The sequence below is a fragment of the Podarcis cretensis genome (genome assembly GCF_951804945.1).
Source record: "Podarcis cretensis genome assembly, chromosome: 13".
Taxonomy (NCBI): domain Eukaryota; kingdom Metazoa; phylum Chordata; class Lepidosauria; order Squamata; family Lacertidae; genus Podarcis; species Podarcis cretensis.
This window is the reverse complement of record NC_137182.1, coordinates 36,134,591-36,144,916: the sequence shown is the minus strand read 5'-3', so window position 1 is coordinate 36,144,916 and position 10,326 is coordinate 36,134,591. Positions and strand designations below refer to the sequence as shown.

Below are 10,326 nucleotides of genomic sequence, written 5' to 3'. Positions count from 1 at the left end.
AGTAAAAAACATGAATTGCAAAAAACAACCTAGAGCTTACAGATCAAAACCAACTACAGATATGAAATCAGCATGTTTGAAATTAGGTTAGAACAACTGCAGGTGTCAATGCAATAAAAATTTTGCTCCCCAGTGTTACCCCCTCCCAGACTTCCCTCAGCTCCTCTCTCTGATTTCTCAGCACATATTATTCTCTGCATATTATAAAATTATATCAATCCTTATATTATCTATCTACCATGTTACTGTTTTGCACCTGGAGTCAGTCAGTGCAGCTTGGAATTCTAGTTAAGAAAAGAAAAAAACAGACACAGCCCTGAAGTCTGCGAACCCGTGCTAGAGGGCATGCACATTATAGCAAAATTCTCCCACTGTGATATTTTGTTCCTTCATACTCAGATAATAATATCAGGCCATTTGATAAATTGCTGAGAAAAGCAACAAGTGCTTCTCCAGTGAGTGGCATGTCTGAAATTCTAGGACTTATTCAAAACTGAAGCACAACTCTCGTTCCCACTGTCAAATGCTGAGACTCAGCCCTGAAAAGTATTCAAGAGTGCTTTTTGACAGCAGAGTACTTGGGAGGTTTGGAACCAACTTAGTAACATATAGCATCACAGTCCTGTTTACTTGTGAGGTTTTGACATGCAAAGGAAACTGCCTTATGCCAAGTCAGACTACTGGTCTATTTAGCTCAGTGCAGCCTACACTGACAGGCAGCAGCTGCCCAGGATTTTAGACAAGGAATATTCCCAGCCCTGCCTGGAGATCCCTTCTGTGTTCTAAGCAGATGCTCTATTGCTGAGCTGTGGCCCTTCCCCGGTATTTTTAATTCTGATTTTTCGAGGATTTTAGCTTTCTAAAATGTGTAAACATTACTACTGCTTTTCAGTTATGTATTTCTAAGTTTATTTAAAAGACTCTGATTTTATTTATATATTTCTTCTTTATGTAGATCCCACATGGGACTGTATCCCTTTTCATTACCACTTTCAATTCATGGGTATATTGTTCTTAAGGAGGAACCACACTAATACAGTGGTACCTCGCAAGACGAATGCCTCGTAAGACGAAAAACTCGCAAGACGAAAGAGTTTTTCGTTTTTTTAGTTGCTTCGCAAGATGAATTTCCCTATGGGCTTGCTTCGCAAGATGAAAACGTCTTGCAAGTTTGTTTCCTTTTTCTTAAAACCATTAATACCCAGGGTGCATTCAGGGGGTGCAGTTGCGACTTGACTTCGAGGAGCAACTCATAGCATGCGGTGTGGTAGCCTTTTTTGAGGTTTTTGAAGACTTTGGTGATTTTTGAAACTTTTCCAAAATCCGTGCTTCGCAAGACGAAAAATTCGCAAGACAAAAAAACTCGCAGAACGAATTAATTTCGTCTTGCGAGGTACCACTGTATGCACATAGACAGAAGTGCATTTAGGCGTGGTTCCTCAAAAACAACAGATAATCCGATTTTAGATGGCATGCTTATTTCCATGTAAGTTGACATATGTTCTATTTTCATTGACATGAGCAATAATATATATAGTGTCCATTTTTTAAGGCACTACAGAATGACTTTTTACTCTTTTATTATGGGTTTTCTAATAACCTGCAGGTGTGGCTTTGCTTTAAAATTATGGTATAATTTTCTGCTTAAAAAGACTATTTCAGGTTGAAACACATTCAAGCTTTTGATAACTTTTAATACACGGGCATCAAACTGTTATAAACAAGTTCGTGGTTATTTATCGAATATTGATCTTTAGGCCAAGTATGCATATTGAGTTTTATTCCATTGCATGTTTTAGAATATATTTTCCTTAACCTCTATGTCCACTTTAGCCTGAGAAACATGCAAAGGAACATAGGAAGCTGCCTTATATTGTCAGATCCTTCATAGAATCATAGAATCATAGAGTTGGAAGAGACCACAAGGGCCATCGAAGTCCAACCCCCTGCCAAGCAGGAAACACCATCAGAGCACTCCTGACATATGGTTGTCAAGCCTCTGCTTAAAGACCTCCAAAGAAGGAGACTCCACCACACTCCTTGGCAGCAAATCCCACTGTCGAACAGCTCTTACTGTCAGGAAGTTCTTCCTAATGTTTAGGTGGAATCTTCTTTCTTATAGTTTGGATCCATTGCTCCGTGTCCGCTTCTCTGGAGCAGCAGAAAACAACCTTTCTCCCTTCTCTATGTGACATCCTTTTATATATTTGAACATGGCTATCATATCACCCCTTAACCTCCTCTTCTCCAGGCTAAACATGCCTAGCTCCCTTAGCCGTTCTTCATAAGGCATCGTTTCCAGGCCTTTGACCATTTTGGTTGCCCTCCTCTGGACACGTTCCAGTTTGTCAGTGTCCTTCTTGAACTGTGGTGCCCAGAACTGGACACAGTACTCCAGGTGAGGTTTGACCAGAGCAGAATACAGTGGCACTATTACTTCCCTTGATCTAGATGCAATACTCCTATTGATGCAGCCCTTGGCCCATCCAATTCAGTACTGCCTACACTGTAAAAGGTAAAGGTAAAGGTACCCCTGCCCGTACGGGCCAGTCTTGACAGACTCTGGGGTTGTGCGCCCATCTCACTTAAGAGGCCAGGGGCCAGCGCTGTCCGGAGACACTTCCGGGTCACGTGGCCAGCGTGACATCGCTGCTCTGGCCAGAGCCAGAGCCAGAGCCAGAGCCGCACACGGAAACGCCGTTTACCTTCCCGCTGGTAAGCGGTCCCTATTTATCTACTTGCACCCGGAGGTGCTTTCGAACTGCTAGGTTGGCAGGCGCTGGGACCGAGCAGCGGGAGCGCACCCCGCCGCAGGGATTCGAACCGCCGACCTTTCGATCGGCAAGCCCTAGGCGCTGAGGCTTTAACCCACAGCGCCACCTGCCTACACTGACTGGCTGCAATTCTCAAAGGTTTCGCGGATAGGTCTCTTTCAGCTCCTTAAATCATGCAGGGCCAAACTTTGCCCTCCAGCTGTTTTTGGCCTACAACTCCCATCATCCCTAGCTAGCAGGACCAGTGGTCAGGGATGATGGGAATTGTAGTCTCAAAACAGCTGGGTGGCATCAACAACAACGGCAAAGACTTCGGGAGAGGCAGGGCAAGGAAAACTACAGCTCCCAGGATTCTTTGCGCGCTGCAGCGGAAGAGGCGGCTTGATTCGAAACCTTATTGGGTGGTGGTGGCGGAGGAGGAGGACAGAGGCGTCGGGCGTGACGACCAATCGGGACGGGCGGGGCGGGCTGTCAAACGAAACCAATAAAGAGAGCTTGATGCCGCTGCCATGGCGGAGACGGTAAATAGGCGCGGGAAGGAAGGGGGTCTGTGCCTAAGGAGGGTGGGGCACTCTGCGCTCGCGTGGCGCCTCCGCCTCACTTCCCCGTTGACTCTTGCAGGTGGGGCCCTGCTCCAGCAGCGACTCGGAGCCGGAGGGGACCCCCAGGAAGCCCCCCATCAAGCGCCGCCGCATCCTCCCCGCGGACTTCGGCGTGGCCGCCGTCCCCGTCTACTCCAGCAAGGCGAGTGCCGCGCGGCGGGGGCGCCTCTCTCTCTCCCCTTCAGCCGAAAGGGAAAAGGAAGACTTGCCAGGGCGGCTTGCAGACGTCAGCGGCGAGACAGTCCCTCAGCCCGACCTGAAAAGGCGGGAAAGGAAAAGGGGTCGAGGAGGGAGGAGGAAAGAAAGCTAACTGCATTGGAGTCGTGCTCTCGGGGCTTTCAGTGGAGGTTCATTTCTCTTCAGTGAATGACGGAAGCAAAATACTTAACCCTTCTGCCTTCGCTGTTGTTACAGCATTGTTATATCCAGTCCCCCGCAACAAGCATAAGGCAGCATGCTCCCAACCCTGTTCTTGCCTACTCAACTTCTTTTTCCGTGCTGGGAGGAGGAGAACCCAGGAGTGCTTTAATTTTAGTTCACTTCACAATAGCTCCAGGGATTCCCTATTTTTTTGCTTACTTGATTTAGACTCTTCCTCCACTCCTCACTACCAACACACTCTTGGCTGGATTGAACCCTGATGTCCTAGCACCTTACCTTTGCAGAAACTAATCCACTTTCCTAAACAGCTTAGCAGTACTGCTTCCTGCCTGCCCAAGTGTCCAGGGAGAAAAACTGAGTTGTTTTTGTCCTTTCTCTTTTTCTTTCTCTCTCTCTCTCTTCCTGTCCCGCCCCCCTTGACAGGTTCAGAACAGTCTCCATCTGTTCCCTGAGTCTCTAAAACTGCCCGTTCAAATCCCAGTGCTGTCTTCTGAACCCCAGGTCACTGACACATCAGATGAGGAAGAGGCAGAGGAGGAAGAGGCTTCTACAAAGCAAGTGGAACAAGAAGAAAGGTCTGCTTCTTTCTCTTTCTCTAACCAGCTGGTCTGGAATTCCCAGTTAAAACCATATCTCTGTTGGTTCTCCCTTCAACAGACGTAAAGCTCTTTCCCCTTCACCGCCACCTCCACCGCAGCTGAAGAAACGACGTCATGGAGCTAAGTAAGAATCTGGGGCCTTTGGAAGGGGAGGGGGGTTCTGCGGATTGGTGCTGGGGTGTGGTGGGGGGAGAGAAAGAGAAGCTTTCCAGGCTTGTTGGGGAGGATTGGGATCTATAAAAAACCCTGTCACCCTGATTTGGCAGGCACAAGACATTTCTAAAGCCATGGGTAGGCAAACTAAGGCCCGGGGGCCAGATCTGGTCCAATTGCCTTCTAAATCCAGCCCGTGGACGGTCTGGGAAACAGCGTGTTTTTACATGAGTAGAATGTGTCTTTTTATTTAAAATGCATCTTTGGGTTGTTTGTGGGGCCTGCCTAGTGTTTTTACATGAGTAGAATGTGTGCTTTTATTTAAAATGCATCTCTGGGTTATTTGTGGGGCATAGGAATTCGTTCACCCCCCCCCCCCCCAAATAGTCCAGCCCCTCATAAGGTCTGAGGGACAGTGGACCAGCCCCCTGCTGAAAAAGTTTGCTGACCCCTGTCTAAAGCCACTTCTTGTGCATTTAGCTGGCTCATGTATTGTGCCACCTTTTGTTTTCTTGTACTCTGCAAGAGATTTGACTTTCTGGGAGGGGAAGGAGAGACAGGTTTCTTGGTGGTGGGAGGCTTAGATTAGCTAGAATCCACTCCCATAAAGCCAAGCTGATCAGTGAAAGAAATATGTTGTACTATGTGTCTCAGGTTTGCAAAACTTTGTGCTGGGGTTGGGGAACCTGTGGTCCTCTAGTCTAGATGCTGTTGAACTACAGCTTCCTCCATCCCCACTAACCTTTAGCCATGCTGCCTGGGACTGGTGGGAGTCAAAAAACATAGGTGGGACCACAGGTCTCCCCATGCCTGCTTTATGTCATCTCTTTCTTTTAACCAAGTCCTAACAGTGTATGTCCCCAGAACACCTTTGCTAAGCTAATTTGTCCTGTACATATTTAACAGATGGGGCTCAGAGAATGCCTCAGCCCAGTTCCCCATATCCACGACAGAGATGTGTTTTGAATCTGGTCTGTCAGTGGTCTGGTCCTCTAACTCACGACTTGTGGCTTTCAGAACTACTTTCAGCATAAGGTTTATGGTGATTAATTCTTTAAGGTGGTATGCTTGCGATGTAGGTATCTTATTCCCACCTGTTTTATGGGGTTCTTTTTGTTCTGTTGTCTCCTCAGAAACTTCCACCAGAAGCTCAGGAATCTGACATCCTCCCTCTCAGCTGCCAAGAAAAGCTTGCAAGATGAGGAGCTCAGAGATGATGTGATCCTGATTGATGTGCTTGAGCCCTCCGAGTCCCAGGAATTGGTGCTAAAGATCCGGTGTCGGGCTGATCTCTACAAAGTTTCTGTTCAGATGGTGAGTTACCATTGGGGGAAGAGCATCTACTTTGCATGCTGCAAGTCCCAGCTTATATCTCTGGCATTTCCAAGTAGGAAGGATTGGGAGAAATTTCCTGCCTGAAACCCTGGGAGTTCGCCAGAAGCGGCTCAGTCCTGCTGGCCACATGACCCGGAAGCTGTACGCCGGCTCCCTCGGCCAGTAAAGCAAGATGAGCGATGCAACCCCAGAGTTGTCCACGACTGGACCTAATGGTCAGGGGTCCCTTTACCTTTTACCTTCCTAGTCTATATACTGCAGTCAAAATGCCTGACCACTGCTTTGTTCTTTCCCATCTGTTACAAGTATTCCATGGCTCTTTTCCTGATAGCCCTGCTTAAAATTGTGAATGTTTTTGTGATTCTCAGGAATAGTATGGGATCTTTACTTATTTAAAATATTAACACCCCACTTTTCTTCCTGACTATTGGCCTCCAAGACAGCTGAGAATAATTGAAAACATGTTTTTTTTTTTAAAAAAGAAGGCTGTGTTGGCTTGTGGAGGCAGGAAGATGGTGATGATAGTGATAACTGGGAAATGTCCACTTTCCAGGACCTGGATGTTACTGCAGCAACATAAATACATGTTGAGACATGTTTGTTTTCTGTTTGAAGGGTTTCTACCCGTATCTTCAGCCAAAAAATGGCTTGTGAGACACTGATAAAAATCAGTAAGAGAGTTCTGCCCTCAGGGCTTAAATTCTCTAAAGATCACAAAGGAAATGGAATTGGGGAAGAGAAGGAAAAAACAACCTCCCTGGGCAATTGAGCAGGTAGGGTTTTCCTGGTATATGGGTATATGGTGTTTTTTCTAACTCACTCCTTTAACTTTGCACCCCATAGACTGACCCCCTTCAACGAGTGATTGAGCACATGGCTCAGACGCTGAAGGTTCACCAAGACAGAATACTTCTCCTGCTCCGAGATCGCGAACTTGCTGCTGATGCAACCCCCCGTGTACTGGGCCTGGGTGTGGCTGATATAATCGGTGAGTAGTGGGTGGGTTTGTTTGTTTCCAGGGGGGTCTTCAGTCCCTTAAGTCTCTCTGTATGACTGTCACCATCCTTGTCCTCTGAGTTGGGGATGCTGATGCCTTTCTTGAGAGCCAGTGTGGTGTGGTGGTTAAGAGCAGTAGTCTCGTAATCTGGGGAACCAGGTTCGTGTCTCCGCTCCTCCACAAGCAGCTGCTGGGTGACCTTGGGCCAGTCACACTTCTTTGAAGTCTCTCAGCCCCACTCACCTCACAGAGTGTTTGTTGTGGGGAAGGAAGGGAAAGGAGAATGTTAGCCGCTTTGAGACTCCTGAAGGGGAGTGAAAGGCGGGATATCAAATCCAAACTCCTCCTCCTCCTCCTCCTCCTCTTCTTCTTTCGCTCCCAATGGACCCCTTGCTCCTGTTCTCCTGCTTTGTTCCCAGACCCTGCTCTTCCATTATGAGAGCTAATCTGTGATCTAGTGGTCGGAAGTGATTGGGGAGAACCCAGCTTCAAATCCCCATACAGCTCATGGGATAATGCTGGGTCAGTCTGTGCCTCTCAACCTAATATACCCTACAATGGAATTGAGGGTTACATTGTGGGGGGATTGCTGTCTTGATCTCGCTGGTTGTGTATCAATGTAATGTGGACTTCCTCCAGATTGTGTGGTGGAGACGACTAGCCAAGGGAGCAGTGATGCTGGAAACCTTCAGCTCCGGGTGCAAGGGAAAGACAAAAGCTCCCAGATGGAGTTTACCCTCCAGAGGGTAAGGAGACTGTGGTTTGGGGGCAGAGGGCTACTTGGTGTTGGTGGGGCAGTATTGCAGCTGTCCTTCTCTCTTGTTCCTGCAGGGGGAGCCATTGCAAAAACTTATGAGTCACTACCGTAAAGCCCAAGGTTTTGGCAGATGCAAACTTGCGTTCTATTTTGATGGACAGCGTTTGGCAGGAACCTGCACCCCTGAAGAGTTAGGGATGGAGTCTGGCGACGTCATTGAAGTATGGAGCTAGAAATCCTTCCATCTCTTCAAAGAGGCTGTTCCCGTGAGGGGTTTTTACTGCTTCACCTGGGCTCTGTGTTCTGACCGACTTCATTGTGTCTAATGTCTGAGTGCAAGGGAAGCAGACTTGTTCTTCTTAAACATGATAGGAGTGTGGTAATTTCTGTCTGTTCCAGACACAGGGAGGAATGACTGCATTCCAATGTCACGTTCCATGCACCTACCTGAAACTTATTTAATAAAGCAAATTTTGTAACTGGTCCCCTTTGAGCAGAGTGGAAAGAAACTGCTCAGTTATAGTGAAAGCAATACACATTCTGGAGGGCCAGTGTGCACTGAATAATTCTGTTTTGTTTAAATCAGTGGCTCTTTTCCATTTGTTTTAACAATGCTGTATGATCCTGTTACCGTTTTCCTTCTTTACCTTTACTTGGTGGTAGTAAGCAGAACTGGATTATTTGAGACCTGTGCAGTCTTTTAAACCCTACTAGAAAATTATAGTCCTCTTATTTCTATGCCAGATTTCTCAAACTTCTTTTTTGAAGGCTATCCAACCTCCAGGATTGTTAGGCTGAAATTCCCATGACCACTGGCCATGCTTGCTGGTACTGCTGGAACCTGTAGCCAAACATCTGGAGGATATTACATTGTCTATATCTGTTTATATGCATCACCACCCTGAATATGGCTTTTTAAAGCAAATTTGTAATCCATGTGTGCAGAGTATAAGTTGCCGTGTGAATAGCATAGCTGCACTCAAAAGATACTATCTTACCTATACTCTTCCATGTACATCTAACTTACCTAACAATGTCTCTTGGTTATTTAATTGCTAGATTTGTACCTCCTTTTTATTGAAGTCGTCCCTACAGCAAATGAGAGATGGAATGAATCCTAATAAAAAGCAGTATTTTTTCAAAGTAACACAGAACCAGTCCACCAGAATCCTGATGTTGTCTCTGCCTCCCTTCCTACTTTTTCTCCTGTTCCAAGTTAGGTCCAAAGTCCTTCACATAAAAGTATGTCAAAGCTGTAGTTTACTTATTTAGGCATTTGTCCATGAAGTTCAATGGGATTAATTCTGAATACAAACTCTGGCCTTGCAACTCATAGGGGACAAAGATTCTGATATTTATTGGATTATTTGTGTTTCTGTGGAAACATAGCATCAACTTCATGGGTATTCAATGACTGCATAGAATTTTGGTAGCTTTTCTCTGTTGCTATGCTGCAAGAAACTGTCTGCCAAAGTTTCTCTTCTCGGACGTTGGCAGGCTTTAGGTTTCAGGCTGCAAAACTGCAGGCAGCTTTTAGAATGGAGTTGGGATAATATATGGTGACAGAGTGGCAGGAAGTTCCCATGCCCTTAATTTTTTTTATTTTTTCAGAAAAAATGTTACAAGCTACTAGTTTACTTTTTAAAATGTGAAGGACTTTGCCCCTAATTTGTATGTTGACTTTTTCATTGTCTAAAGCTTGGCATGCTTTGCCCTACTTAAGCATACTTTCACCTAGTTTTGATCTTGGCCAATGCAACTCTTAAACCCATTTTGCAAAGTGTGAAATGTTTTAAATAGGCGGTTTTGTGATTTGAAGGGCTTCAAAGTTGTTTGCGTCTTCAGTTCTGCCAAATTTGAGACTATTTTTGTTAAAACCTATATTAAAACAACCCACCACAAAAAATAGCAGAGCAGGCCCTGCCTTTAGCCAGAATAAGGCAGCTGCCTCAGGTGACAGATTTTGGAGGGGCAGCAATACAGGATATACACAGACTAAGGCTTAACTGCTAGTCTGGCTGGCTTTGAATGGGGGCACCATTGTATTCTTTGCCTTGTACTGGTTCTGACAGTTACAGCCATCAACACACTGGCGGAGGAAGAGGAGTGCATGAAGCTCCGCCACTACATCAATGCCCTAGAAGTTGGTACCAACAGGTTTGCCGAGTCTACGAAACAAAATGCCTTGAGGAGAAAATGAAGGGGTGGGGGAAACAGCCCAATGAGGAATGAGTGTACTCACTAGCCCCATACATAACACTTACGCGTGAGGGTGAAAAAGAGGGATGGAACAAAATGTTTTGGAAAAGGACATGGTTGGCCTGAGCAGCAGCAATCCATACTAGAATATTTTTTACAGACCCCTCACTTTACAATTTACTGTTGTGTTGTGTTGTGTTGCAAAAAATAAAACTCCTCTGGGACTTTAAAAAGAGCCTTGTGCCTGGCTGAAGTGTTTTCGTTTAATCTTTCTTAGACTGCAGGCAGTTTAGTTTTATGTGAAGTGCACGACGTTGTCTTGCCAAATGAGTGGCAGCTTGATTTTTGCCCTTGCAGCCAGGCGGTAAGTAAATGCAGCCTTTAAATATCTGCCAAGTCTGACAGGTTGTGAGTTGTGCAGATCTGAGTTAGGATGACTTTATTACCCACGAGTGCCGAATTTATGTATAAGCTAAGTAGGCTAAAGCCTAGGGCCTCTAAATCTAGGGGGCCTCCCCAGCCCGCCCAC

General features: G+C 46.0%; 1 protein-coding gene across 2 annotated transcripts; it reads left to right on the top strand.

Annotated features, from left to right (window-relative positions):
• Positions 1-3,194: 3,194 nt before the first annotated feature.
• Positions 3,195-10,032, top strand: NFATC2IP (nuclear factor of activated T cells 2 interacting protein). Of its 2 annotated transcripts, XM_079951461.1 has the most exons (8): positions 3,195-3,295; positions 3,396-3,518; positions 4,181-4,332; positions 4,415-4,480; positions 5,643-5,823; positions 6,688-6,832; positions 7,481-7,587; positions 7,673-10,032. In XM_079951461.1, the coding sequence occupies exons 1-8, from the start codon at positions 3,284-3,286 to the stop codon at positions 7,829-7,831; spliced, it is 945 nt and encodes a 314-aa protein (XP_079807587.1). In that variant the 5' UTR covers positions 3,195-3,283; the 3' UTR covers positions 7,832-10,032. The 2 variants fall into 2 exon arrangements, with proteins under 2 accessions (XP_079807587.1, XP_079807588.1); XM_079951462.1 differs by lacking the exon at positions 3,396-3,518 and having other exon boundaries at positions 3,269-3,295.
• The last annotated feature ends 294 nt before the right edge of the window (positions 10,033-10,326 follow it).